Source organism: Xiphophorus maculatus, chromosome 4, assembly GCF_002775205.1.
Source record: "Xiphophorus maculatus strain JP 163 A chromosome 4, X_maculatus-5.0-male, whole genome shotgun sequence".
Lineage (NCBI taxonomy): Eukaryota > Metazoa > Chordata > Actinopteri > Cyprinodontiformes > Poeciliidae > Xiphophorus > Xiphophorus maculatus.
Genome location: NC_036446.1, coordinates 906,871 through 920,945, shown reverse-complemented (window position 1 = coordinate 920,945; position 14,075 = coordinate 906,871). Strand labels below are relative to the sequence as shown.

General features: G+C 45.3%; 1 protein-coding gene across 2 annotated transcripts; it reads right to left on the bottom strand.

The window, feature by feature from the left end:
- Nucleotides 1-2,822: 2,822 nt before the first annotated feature.
- LOC102220970 (potassium voltage-gated channel subfamily G member 4-like) lies at nt 2,823-9,486 on the bottom strand. 2 transcript variants are annotated; one of them, XM_005809500.2, is made up of 3 exons: nt 8,979-9,486; nt 6,710-7,547; nt 2,823-4,025 (listed from the first exon to the last, which is right to left on the bottom strand). In XM_005809500.2, the coding sequence occupies exons 2-3, from the start codon at nt 7,466-7,468 to the stop codon at nt 3,213-3,215; spliced, it is 1,572 nt and encodes a 523-aa protein (XP_005809557.1). In that variant the 5' UTR covers nt 7,469-7,547; nt 8,979-9,486; the 3' UTR covers nt 2,823-3,212. The 2 variants fall into 2 exon arrangements, with proteins under 2 accessions (XP_005809557.1, XP_023188791.1); XM_023333023.1 differs by lacking the exon at nt 8,979-9,486 and adding an exon at nt 8,784-8,963.
- Between the last annotated feature and the right edge of the window lie 4,589 nt (nt 9,487-14,075).

Here is a 14,075-nt window from a genome sequence, read left to right as displayed (position 1 = left end):
ACATTTAGTAACAATTAGTAACATTTAGTAACAATTAGTAACATTTAGTAACATTTAGTTTTTTTACTGATTGTTCTCAACTTGAATTTAAGGGTTTTAATGAAACTTTGGTTTGTTTTTGCTTTTTGTTTGTCAGCTGAAAACATGTTGCTGGAAAAGTTGATCACGTTCAGCTCAAAGTTACTCATTTCGTAATAAAAGCCGTATTTTCCTATCTGCTGCTTCATGTTCTTTATCTTGGTGATCATGAATGTTTTCTGAAATATGTCAGTGTAGAAAGTTGATTTTATTATTATTATTATTATAAATTAACTTTCAGTGGAACATATTATTTTTACTATTTCTACTTTTATACTAATTTCCTTTTATTTTCGTTGCCAAGTTTATAGTTCCTGTTGTTACTTGTTGCGGGGGGGACGGTAATTGATGTGACACATCTCTTCTGCGCAGCTGCGTCTCTGTCTCAGTTGAGCTGAGCTGTCTGTGCTGGTGAGTTGGGCTAGCAGTTATAAAATGACATTTAGTTGCTAAAAATGTGCAGAAATATAAGATTAAGATTATAATAGCTGCTCTGATAATGTCTGTGTTTGATTTTGTTCCATATATCCTCAGTATTATTAATTTCTCTGCTGCCGTGGGGAGGTTTGTGTGGGTTTCCGCCTCATGCTGGTCACCATCTGGACCTGCTACAGGTAAATATTTAGTTTGGAGCAAAATGTAGCTTACAAACTAAATATTTAGCTCGCTAATCAAATATCTTATTTGAATGGTGAAAAAATATCTTTAGAAAATAAACCACTTTTTTTAAAACACCCCAAATGCTGTTAATATTTGACTGTAACTTTAAATGGCTCCTCCTGGTTTTCTGCCCGTTAATCTCGTGTTTTTATTGATTCAACCAAACTTTGAGGTGAAACGAGTAAAGGAGCGAACCTTCTTCAGTCCTCTGCGTGAAATGAGTTTTGGGTTTTAAAATCTCCATTAGTGTGCAGCCGGTCGGCCCTGAATGCAGCAGCTGGATGATTTCTGCGGCTTCACTCAGTCACTGCGTCAGACGGAGGATTGTGATCAACACCAAAGGCGGTTCAGAGCCTGAACAAACACTTTGCACATTTTCAACCTTCACGTCTTACATTTACATTATTAATAGAAAAAATGCATTTTTAAGTGTAGACCTTCAGACGGGAAATGAATGCAGACAGAAACAGATGGAAACAATAAAAATGCAAATATCCCCAAAAGTTTGATCAACATGTTGATTTATTCATTTATTCCATCTTATGCCTTAAAGGGCCAGCGACAGAAGCACTCAAACTCCCAGGATTCCCTGTGTCTTTTCTATAGAAAACATTTTATAGATCAGGTCTACATGAATTAATGCAAAAACAGAAAACCAACAGAGCAAAAGAAAAGAGGAGGAACGGAGAAATGGAGGAAAGTGAAATCAGAGGTTCTGGTTTGATTGTTGCGATTTCAAACTTTATCACTAGATGGCAGCAACAGCCCAATGGCTGGAAAATACGTTGATTCTTAGCACTTTACTATGGAAAAAAACATTATTTTAAATAATAAAAGGCAGTCAGACAACCTCTTCTCAACATGAGCGTGTGGTTAAAGAGTTTAAATGCATTGCTGTCTTGCTAACTTAGTTTTAACCTTTATTATTTGGTCTGGATTTTAAACGAGACTTTTTTCCAGAACATGAACTGGAATCCAAGTTGAGCTGGAAAGTTTCCTGAACCACAGAGGAGAAAAACTTCTGCTAAAGTCTGGTTTAGACAGGAACTGATGGTTTAATGATGATAATCATGACTTCACATTACAACACGAGGAAACGACTCGTATCCCAACCCTGAGGCTAAAAACTGTTCAGCCTCTTGGATGTTTGACTCTTTTTATTGCTTTTATAAATCAATATCTTCCCTGCCTATAGAAGACATTACATTTTAAATTATTTCTGTATTTTTATTTTAAGTCCATCCATCATAATGGTTTTCCCACCAGTACAGTTCCAGTCCTGATCTGGTTCTGTAAAAGACCCGGTTCCATTTCCACCTCCTGGGAACCGAGTCAGAACCCCGTCGTTATGAACTCCTCATCCAGTCCATGTTTTATTGGGGTTTTATGATCGTAGTTAAGTTTGATTTAAGCATCCAGTCTCTGCTCTGTGTGAACAGCAGTTTATTAACGGTCAGATCCTGAAGTCGGCTGGAAAACTCAACCCGAAAGTCATCATCTGTGAGCGGATCACTGAGACGCCGCTGCCGTTTTTCTGAAGCTAATCTGACATTTTATCATCGTAAATGAACCTTTCGTTCAGATGTTTGTGTTTTTCAAAGCGGCTCTTTCCTCTGATCCAGTGAGTTTAGTGGAAAGACTCAACAGAACAAACACAACGCGAGTCAAACCTTTATGTTTAAGGATTCTTCCCCAGCTCGGTTCAGTCCGCTTTACTCTGACTGCAGTCCGTCTGTCTAGTCAAAGTCCGGTTTGGTTGGTGAGGTGTGAATGCTAATTGACCTCTGACCTTAACTGGTCTGGGTTTGGTTGAAGTGAACTCTGGTTCGGTTTGAATGTGAACGCCAAGCGGACCGGAGACCGCACCACAAACAGGAAGTGGATTACAGCACAAGGCATTCTGGGTAAATACAACCAATGCTAACATGCTAGCCTAGCGCTAGCAGGAGAAATGACTAAAGAGAAATCCTCCAACCGCTAAAATCTGACGCCTCCATCTTGTTTCCATCTAGTTGCTCTCAGTGTCTTCAGAGGTTTTTGTGTTGCTTCCTTCAGTGGTTCTTGGTGCAGCGCCCCCACAGGCCAGGAGGGGAACAGGTTGGTTTGACTCAGAGTAGAGAGAGAGAGAACCACAGCAGCTGGAGATGTTAAATGTTTTGGTACCAATAGAACCGAGTTTACTGGACTATCAGGGGGAAATCAGACTAAATGTTGGCTGGGATTTATACTAATGGACCTTCTGGATCACATGCAACAGATTCTCTAAATCTGGACTCATTAAAGGGTTGAAGCTGCAGCACTGAACAAAACTAAACTAGATATTAAAGGAAGACTCCTCAGCTGGAGACCCAACATCAGCGGTTCCTGCAGGTTGGTTACCCGGATACATCCCAGACCTGCAGACCCGGGCCCTTAGGGGCCGCAGCTGGACGTCCATCTGGGAGTCAGATTAAAGATTTAAAGGGAAATGTCCATCAGAAAGCAGAGGGTGGCAGTGTGGACCGATGCGTCGCGTTGGACGTCAGTCCGTCGCTTTTCTTTTTGGACGCAGATGAGAAGTCTTCCTGCGAGAAGTCGCTCATCTCCTCGTGGCGCTCCTGCTTCCACACGCGCTCGTACTCCTGCTTCAGCTCCTGGTAAGAGCGAGAGAAGGTGTGGAAGATGGAGGTGGCCGGGAAGGCCATGATGAGGATGCCGCTCAGGATGCTGATGAGCGCCACCATCTGGCCGGGGACGCTGCGCGGCACCATGTCGCCGTAGCCCACCGTGGTCATGGAGATGATGGCCCACCAGTAGGAGGCCGGGATGCTGCTGAAGCTGTGCTGGGGGTGCGCGGCGGCGAACGGCGCCAGCTCGCTCTCGGCCAGGTGGACCAGCGGCGAGAAGAGGGCGACGGCCACGCAGACGAAGAGCAACAGCAGGCCGAACTCCCGCATGCTGCGCTGCATGGTGACGCCCAGCGTCTGCAGGCCCAGGGAGTGGCGCGCCAGCCGCATGACGTACAGGATCCGCAGCGCCCGCAGCAGCCGCAGGATCAGGCTCAGCTTGTCCAGGTAGCCGCGGCCCGCCCCCATCGCCGCCTCGTCCTGCGCCTCCTCCCCGACGTCGAACACCAGCGACACATAGTACGGCAGGATGGCGACGGCGTCGATGACGTTGAGCGGCCCGCGAGCGAAGGCCAGCTTGGAGGGAGCGTTGACGAAGCGCAGCAGGAACTCCAGGGTGAACCAGGCCACGCACACCGACTCCACCACAAACATGTTGCGACACTTCTGGGAGCATTCGCCCTGCGGAGGAGGAAACATGGAGACGTTACAACAAACTACGGCATCCGGGAGGAAACGCGAAGAGTCAACGACGGTACCAGCAGGAAACTGATGAGCCGTTTGTAAAGCTACACAGTTAGAGAAGCAACAAGTTGGACTAGTTAGCCTGGCATAAACTAAATACTTAATTAGCCAACTAATTATCCAGTTGAGTGTTAAATGTGTAGCTTGAGGTTAAATAGCTTTAAACTCCATATTTGGTTTGTAAGTCTGAGCTACTAATCAGCTTGCTAACTAATGTTTTTGCTAACTAAAAATGTAGTTATCAAGCTAAAGATTTAACTCACTGAAATACTTTGAAGGTATTTAGTTTGAAGCTATATATGTTGTTCTGAGCTAAATATTTAGTTTGTAACTGTGACGGTTATGAATGAATGAACAACGCGGTGAAAACCTGACCGAAAATTGAACCCTAATGTTTCCCTCTTATGACTTTAACCGTAACTTCTGTTGAGGATGTGGTTCATTCTAGTTTCACAGATCTGGATTATTTCCTCCTGAAGTTACAGGATCTATACCTCCAGCTAGCAGCAGGCCGGGTCACACCTGGACAAACCACCGGAGTCACAAACGGGTCGTTTCAAATAAAAACATGACTTTAGTTTCTGTCCGGAGCGGGAGACCAACCAGAGGAGCAGCAGCTGCTGTGATGAAAGAAAGTTTCTGTCTCTGCTGCATGAAAAACAATCAGCTCTGAAAAGCTTTGTGACAGATTATCTCCAGGCTGATGAAGGCGGCGTGAGGATCTGGGATGAACTTTGCAGGAAGACCAGAAGAAGATGAACAGCGGTGGGAAAATGACCGGAGGATTCCCGGCTGGGAGGAAATCTGCTGCTTGTTGGTCAGGAAGTACAGGGGAAATTCACTCATACCCTCAGGTTTCTGTAGAAAATTAATTCACATTTATTGTTTAAAGACATGATGGACGCAGCGTTCTGCTTCCTCTGCTTTCCTTCTGCTAATTTGAATTTTTAGTTTTCATCTTTACAGGAAGATTGAAGGCTGACAGTGACAGAAATCCACATATGAATTACTTAGTACATTGTTTTATCTTATCACTTGTATAAAATTGAAAATAACATTTATAATTCAGCAGATTGTAACAACAAATTAAGAAAGTATTAAATATTCTGAATTGTTAAGCTGTAAAGTTTTTTTCAGCATGAAAACCTGCAGAGCATCGATTTCCTTCCTGCTGGAACGGAAAAAACTCATTTTTCTTTTCCTGTGAGATTCAACAACAGAACAGCGAAGGCCGGCGCATAAAAATACCGAGATGATTAACGAGCCTGTCAGCGCGACAGACGCAGCTTTTAGGAAATAATAAAGTCGATATTTGTAGTCTGATCCACAGGAAGCTCTGCTCCAGGAGACAGGAAGTTATCAGAGATGTTTCTCCAAACACCTTCCAGCCTGAGGAGAGCGAACCGTCATCATGTCAGATCTGAGCAGGTTAAATCAGAGCTCAGACTGGATCATCCATCTGGCAGATCAATAACTAGAAATCGACAGAAAGCAGCGATTAGAGCAGCAGCTGTTCAACTAAACACGATTCCCTGCATGAGGCCGGTCCAGACGCAGCCTTCAGCCACCAACCCAAAGCTCTCTGATGCCTCAGGCTGCCAACCAGAGGACAGAATCAAACCAGGACAGGCCTCTTACCAAACAGCTCCAGCTCAACCTGAACAACTTGGACTAGGCCGTTCTGAATGCCTCTGGCTGCCTCTGTGCTGGAAGCTGAACTTCTGCTCCGGCCATCAGCAGCTCTGCACAAATACAGAGTTCATAAACTAAATATTTAGCTTTAAAGTCAATATTTAGTTTGAAACTATAATTTAAACATAAATAGTTACTTATCTAAATATGTTGCTTGAAGCTACATATTTAGAATAGAATAGAATTCAACTTTATTGTCATTGCACTGTCACAAATACAAGCAACGAGATGTAGATAAGTAATAAATAAAAGTAAATAAATTATAAATAAATAATAAATGTTTAGCAAGCTAAATGTTTAGTTTGGAGCTATATATTAAATTAGCAAGCTAAATATTTAGCTAACAAAATATTTAGCTTGAAGCTAAACGTTAAGTTAGCTTCAAGCTAAACCTTTTGTTTGCGGCTAACTGTTTAGCATCACACAACATTTTGCATGAACTTCAGTTCAGGTCTCAGACATCAGAGCATCTTCTGCATGTTTACCGTCTCCAACAGAACTTCATCCCACAGCATTACAACTCCTCCACCGTGCTTCAGGAACAGAGCCGTCTATCCAAAGTTCTGACTGTAAAACCGAATAGTAAATTTTGGTCTAATCTAAGCACACTTCTGTCCATGATATGCTGACCTATCACTTAAAATCTCTGGTCTTCATTTATCATATAACAAAATGAGGAAACGTTTAAGTTCTGTTACTTTTCCAGAAAAGTCTCAGCTTCAGCTGAAGGTCCAGAGTTCAGTTCTCGCTGGAAAACTGATTTATCATCACGGATTAAAGTAAAAATAAAACGGCTGTGTTTTGGTAACAAAGATCAAATTTAAAACATTATTAGTCAGTCAGGACAGAAAGTAGAACTGGTTCAGAACTTTTGCTCAGTACTGGGTGGGTTCAGTCCAGTTCCCTAAACTGGAAAGCCTCAGACTCACCCGGTTCTCCTCGTCTCTGAGGTCCGGCATGGTGCTGATGCAGAGGCTGACCACAGTCACCAGAACCATGATGATGGACAGGCAGGCGAAGATCTTCCCCGCCAAACCCGAGTGTGGGTTTTCCATCACCTCCCGCAGCGCCGACACCAGCCTGCGGTAGCCCTTCTCCGCCTGCGGAGGTCTCTTCTTCAGCTTCATCCTCTTCTGCCTCCACTCCTCCTCCTTCCGCCGGCGCTCTGCCACCTCGTCCACCCGGGTGATCATCCGCCGCCGGCAGCAGCGCTCCATGTGGCCCGGGTCCACGCCCCAGTAGTCCAGCTCATCGTGCAGAGAGACGGCGCACAGCTCCCGGAGAAGACGCAGCTTCCCTGCCGCCAGGAAGTTCAGGATGACCCTGAAGGCCGTGGGGTTCCGGTCGAAGAAGAACTCCCGGCACGTCTCGTCGTAGTCGTCGCAGAGCCGAGCGATCTCTTCCGGCGTGGTGCAGGAGCGAAGACGGGCCAGCCGGCTCTGGGGGAACTGCTCCAGCGTGCTCCAGGGGAAGGCGTAGCGGTTCCCCCCCACGTTGATGAGGACCTGTACGGCGTGGTCCACCGTGAAGGAGGCCTGGGGTTCCCGCAGCAGCTGGGCACGTTGGAAGTATACCCCCTTTAGGGTCTCGGTCTCTGGGATCTCAGTGAAGAAGCGGTCCAGACTGCTATCGTCGCTGCTGATGGAGTAGGTGCTGAAGTCATGGTTGGCATTGCTAATGATGGGCATGCTGGCAACAGATCCGGGACGGGATGGAAGAACCTTCTGTGGGTCAAGCTAACAAGGAAGACCAACTCCGAGCAAGATACTGAAAAGACAGAAAAACTAGAAGTTAGCCTGAGATGCTGCTCAGCTCCGTTCCCTTCACTCATGTACGCAAATGTTTGTCAATCTTCTGCTAATGCTGAAAAATCACGATCACACATGAAGATGCTTGTTCCAGTGATAAGACATTAAAAGTCAAGGCAGCGATGGATGAAAACCATCGTCCTCCTCACACGTCCTGCCATCTTCTTTGTCGTTTCTGCCAGTAGTAACATACAGCTGTTGGTCATGTGACTCCGTGAAACAAAGCAAGTGTTTCCATTGCAGTTTTGCAAAATACATGTCTCTATACATAATCCTTGCACAAAAACATTTTATTGAGTTTTTTTCAAAATTGGTGAGTTTCCATTTAGCAAATTTATTTTGGTACTTTCAATTTACTCAATTCCTTGTCAATGGGAACGTAGCTGGTGTCTGAGCCACTTAAAGAGCTCCACAGACCCAACATTAGCCACACTGACATTCTCCTAAATCACTAAGAGTGATCCATCTTTCAAATACAGCAGCTTTGTTCTCCACTTTGAAAAACCTTCAGCTACCAGTTTCTGGCTCGACAACTTTGCTGCTTTTCCAGTTTTAAACTGTCAGAGGTCCCTGTGTGATGGTAGTGAGACAGTAGTGAGGTGTGAGGTAAGGAAAGACACCTGGGGGTCAGGCCTCAGCCTCTTCAGGGTTACAGTGGTTACAGGCTGACAGGTGAGGTGAGACAAGAATCTTCAGATACAGAGTCCTGCTGTTTGCAGATGACAGGGGGATGTAGCTAGCAGGTGGAGATGTGATGTAACTAGCAGGTGGAGATGTGATGTAGCTAGCAGGTGGAGATGTGATGTAGCTAGCAGGTGGAGATGTGATGTAGCTAACAGGTGGAGATGTGATGTAGCTAGCAGGTGGAGATGTGATGTAACTAGCAGGTGGAGATGTGATGTAGCTAGCAGGTGGAGATGTTCTGGCTTCTTGTAATAAAGTCAGAATGTAAAAACAGAAATCTTAAATTATCATTCAGGATAGTAAAAATCTAGTAGTCAAAACTCATTTTTAAATATCTGGAATGTAATTACAGAAAACTGCCTGCCATATTCCCCGTGTTCCCTCTTTCCTCCAGCAGGTGGCGCCTCTCAGACTTCTGGGGATCTAAACTCAATCTGTCGCTTTACTCCATCAAACCGCCGTAACAAGCTGGAATTACATAATATTATAGATTAAATTATTTCCAACTGACCGGCCGGAAGCTGCAGCATCACCAACAGATGAACTTTAACCTCCAGCTTTAGTTTCTACCAGAAGGCGTTTCTGAGAACTTCTGGATCCTCGGCAGAGCTTCAGACCTGATGTGAAGCTGCAGCTGCTGGTTCGCTCAGGTTTCGATTAAATAAAAATAAAGAAGTTAATGAGACGAGACGTGAAGCCGAATCACCTTTCAGGGCGAAGCCGCTGCGGTTCAGGTGGAGCATCAGGAAGTTAGAGTCCCTCAGTCCAGCCTGTCCCTCCGGATGTCCACTTGTCCCCGCGGCGTCCACCTGTCCCTCGGGATGTCCACCTGTCCCCGCGGTGTCCACCTGTCCCTCCGGATGTCCACCTGTCCCCGCGGCGTCCACCTGTCCCTCGGGATGTCCACCTGTCCCCGCGGCGTCCACCTGTCCCCGCGGCGTCCACCTGTCCCCCGCAGAAATAATAATGCTGTTATCTAACAGCGGTGTCCTGAAACCTGCTGCTTTGTTTTCATCTTGTTCCGACAGCAGGACCTTCCTCCTCTTCCTCCTCTTCCTCCTGTCTAACAGGCGGTTCCGCTCTCAGAGGTCGGGAGAAGTTTGTTAAAAGCAGGACATGGATCCGGAGACGCACAGACTTCCCCAGGTTGGTCCGACTGAGATCCGACCTGCTGCTCGGACCGAACCGAACAGAAAAATGATCCGGTTAGAAGAGCTGTCAGGTCTGGAGCGGCCAGCAGGGGGCAGGAGTGAGGTGGACTCACCTGTAAAGGCAGCCAGTTGCTCTGTGGCAAAAGAAATTATTTTTATTTACTACGATTCCGAATTTATATTAGCCTACATTTCCCAAAATCAATCATTAAAAAAACAGATCCACCGCCTGTCTTTCTGCAACTTCTTGCTTCCGGGACGGACTCATGCATGAAAACACCAAACTGTCGTTTTGCAGACTGGAATAAATCATGAGAATCGTTTATTCTTGCCCCAAACATCAGAACGAACCGAACTGAGAAGATTCCCAGTCAGTCCGTCCACTGACAGATTCATGTTGTGACTCTGAGCTTCCATGTTCTCCCTGTGAATGGATGAGTTTTCTCTGGGTTCTCCCACTTCCTCCCAGTCCAGAATCCCAGTGACCGCCCAGAATGAAAACTGTTAACAGCTCATCAGAAGAGAAGCAGGATGACCAACATTATTTTTACTGTTGTAGACAGAAAAAAGCAAAGTCTCATTTTATATCCAACACACTGCTTTGAATAAATTAAAACATAAAAAATGATAAATATAAAAGCCCAAGACACGAAATGATCCAATGATCAGTCGGACTGATTCTGTTCATCTGAAATAATTATTTAGCTTCATGTGAAAAGTTTCTGCAGACTTTAAGGATTTTCTGGTTTTAGTTCCTCCTAATTAATCTTCCACAGAAAGATAGAATGTCACCGTATATGAAGACAGAAATAGATATTCCTGTCTGTATAAATGTATAAATAACATTAAAAAATATCCACATGTCCCGAAATCAGCAGCAAACAAGGCACTGCAGCATTCAGCCAAACTGTGAAGGATTCCAGCATTTTTCTAGAAATCAAGCTGAAGCTCAGTGCAGTTTTCTTCTTTATGTTCTGTATAACTGTAACAGAAAGACTTGTGCCTGGTGCAGGTCGGCGTCCAGCAGACAGGATCAGCGACCAGAGGATGGAAAGCAGACACTGCGTGTGTCCGTCTGCAGATCCTCCATGATGTCACGGCGGATCTGCGTCGCTGCGTTACAAGAACCAGGCGGCGGCTTCGCTGCAGATTTAATTAAATATCAGACGGACTGAAGGTGAGATCTGAGCTTCAGAGGAAGCAGGAGTACCCAGGGAGAACATGCAGAAAAACCCCAGACTGGGATTCAAACCCACAACCAGCCGGGATTCCAGCCGCTCAGGACGCAGCTCAGTATTTTCTCCAGTTTGTAAAAGAGCAAAGCGGTCCGGTTCTGTAAGCCCAGCGCTGTTTCCAACACAGTGATTCTGCTAAACAGACTCCAGAAGTTTTTATTTCCTTAGAATGCATTAATTTTGTTGCCCAGAATTTTGGACACAATCAAATTTTAATTTCAAATGACATTTATGACACTTCCAGCAGATTTCAGGAAATCTTTGTGAAACATTTCATCCAGTTTTTAACCACGATTCATAAAACATTTAAGTTTATTTTCTCCTGTTCCCTATTTGTGCGGATTATTTCACATGTTAACTCCGTCATGAACAGATGATCCGTTCAGAACCTCCGGGCCGGCGGTTCTGACCCGGGTCTGGTTGGAGCGGTTCTGTTGTGTGCGGAGCAGCAGGAAGCAGAACCTGTCAAAGCTCCTTCCTGTTGCTGGTGATTCAAGCAGCAGGATTAAATCAGGGAATCAGATTCTTCCTGCTACTCTTTAAATGTTTGATTTGTTGGGGTTTAGCTTGTAGGCCAAATGTTTACCTTAGCAGCTAAGTTGCTATCTTAGTATGCCAACTAAATATTTAGCTTATATACTACTTATTTAGCTTGCTAATTAGCTAGGCAAAAACTTACTATTAGCTGTACATTGAAGCTAATGTTTGAGGCTAACTAGTTAGCAAGCTAAATATGTAAATGCTTAGTTAGCAAACTGAATATGTAGTTTGAAGCTTAACTAGTTTCAATCTAAATATTTAGCTTCATCTACATATTCAGCTTGCTAACTAGTTAGCATCAAGCTAACTACAATCTGAATATTTTGTTCTCTAGCTACATATTTAGCTTGACAACTAAATAATTAGCTTCAACTAAACATTTTGAGACATTTGTAAATGAATGAATAACATGGTAAAACATGTTTGTTTGCTTTTTAATAAACCTTTATTTATTTGTCTTCCTTATTGCTGCTCATTTTTTACCATAACCTTCCCGTGTCCTCCTGTCGGGTTCTGTTCAGTCTGGAGGAGGAAGATGAGCAGCTCCTCATCCTCAGTCTCATTAACTCCACATTAAAACACAAAGCGCTTCATCCACTCTTGGGATGAAACGACCTTTGACCTTGCAGGCTGATTGAATATGAGGGATTACATGATAATCCTGGGAGGAGAAAAGGCGGCGGCCGCTTGAACCTCTTGGGAGATGGTAGATAAATATTTATGGGACCCTCCAGACCCGCAGCACGTCCTGCCTTTTCATCCTGCAGGCTGGGCTGATTACAGATGAGACCTAACAGGTTTCTATCAGAGCAGCGCTGCTCAAGGTTTCCGCGGTTCACCGGCTCTGACAGCAGAAATTAAACCAAACTCCCTGGGAAGCTGAGGCTCGCCTGGGGAGACGTGCAGCGGGGCAACGGACGGCCCTGAACGCAACACAAACAGCTCTCTAACACGCATTAATTAACTGTCGGCCTTATCAGGCCCTCTGCGGCAGAAAGCGGCTTCATTACGGCTGCTGGAGCCGGGCCTCATTAGCCGGTCAGCCTTTGTTGAGCTTCCTCTCGGTGTCCCGTTTCTCATCCAAGAAGAAAAGAGCACGGAAACGCTCCCAGCAATCCCATTAAACAGCTCAGGTGTTCCGTTACTGCTGCAGGCAACAGAGGGGAATTCAGTTCAATAAGAGTCTGATCCAGAACCAGAGCCGGAGTGGATCCAGAAGGATCCAGCGGAACCATGGAGGCCCGGGTACATCATCGGTGCCGCCATCTTTAAACAGAATCATTAGGAAGATATGGCTGAGTCTGAGTCATTCTCTCTTTGAATCTGTTTTTATGGAAAAGAAACCAGAAGACCAACAGCTTTTACTTATATTATGTTTATGAATGGCCTAGTCAAAGTCTAGCAGAGAGTCTGTGATAAGACTTAAAAACTGACGATGTTTTATAATGGATGGATGGATGGATGGATGGATGGATGGATGGATGGATGGATGGATGGATGGATGGATGGATGGATTCATTCATTCATTCATTCATTCATTCTTGGCCGGACCCAGTGGACCATCAGAACCTCGGTTCTGGTCTGGTCTGGAGGCTGCAGAGCAAACAAACTCTAAAAGCTCCAGAACATTCTGTCCTTGTTGTTTCTGACTCATTTATCTCTGTCAGCCCCAGAGCAGCTTTCCCATCATGCATCTGTTCGGCTCCAATCGGATCGGCGTGAGGATCGATGGAGGAGAGCAGAACAGAAACAGCTTTCAGAAACTCAGCCGGAGGAGAAAGGCAGGCTGAGCCACATGCTGACCTCACACTGAACGGACCAATCAGGAGAAAGATGCTGACCTCGTGACCTGAGCCACACGGACACATCTAGTGAAATGCTGAATGTTTGCAGGTGAAACTTTGAAACTTCCCACCAGAAGCTGCATTTAAAGGGACAGTCCTACCCCAGCAGCAGGCGTCTTTCAGACGTTCATTAGCATGAAATACTCGCCGCCTGCTGGGTGTGGCTTAAAGCTGAGATTCAGCAGAAGGAAACAATCCAGTGCCTGTGTTTCTTTGACATGGAGGTTACCATAGTAACAGGACTCATGCAGGTGATGACACCTGGAGAGAAATGAAAGAACCAGTGTGTCACAAACAGCGCTGGTCTTAAAGAATCTGATGATGTGACTGCAATTTACCAACTAGAAGGAGACATGTGGAGGCTGGAACCCGGTGGAACCCACTGGAACCCGGTGGAACCCACTGGAACCCAGCCGCCTCGGAGCAAGAAGGTTCTGGGTTTGAATCCCAGCCTGGGGCTTCAGGGCAGAGCTGCCTGGCCTCCAGATCCTCAAGGTACTGATGGACAACCGGGTCCAGAAACATGCTAGGTCGATTTGCTATGACAGAGTCCAAGGTTATCTGTCTCCAGGTGTCTTCCTGTGTCTCCAGGTGTCTTCCTGTGTCTCCAGTTGTCTTCCTGTGTCTCTTCCTACCTGAAGATGTGTTCTGATAAAACCCCAGAACCTTTCTTCCTCTCCGTTCATCGTTATTTTTTCTCGCAGTCTTCACTTTAAATCAGCTTCATCACTCGGCCAATCAGAGACCCCGACAGAGACGCTGCAGCTTTAAACGGACCAATCAGCTCCTCAGTGCGCTGTCTGCCTCAGCAGAGGAACGTTGATGACCCAACACTGATTACAATGTGCAGGAACACCTGTGGGACACCTGTCCTTCACAGCTGGACACGTCTGTCCTACATAAACTCATCATGTTGTCCTCTGCAAACCTCGAGGATCAACAAGAAGTGGTTCAGAATGACACGTTGAATGTTTTAAAGGTCTGAATATTTTTGGTTCTGTGAACATTTGGCTGATAAAAACTTTTAAACAGA

Bases quoted from the DNA above. Each gene is read 5' to 3' on its own strand.
- LOC102220970 (XM_005809500.2), bottom strand. From the start codon at position 7,468: ATGCCCATCATTAGCAATGCCAACCATGACTTCAGCACCTACTCCATC. The intron at 4,026-6,709 runs GTGAGTCTGAGG...CCTCCTCCGCAG, and splicing joins TCAGAGACGAGGAGAACCGG to GGCGAATGCTCCCAGAAGTG.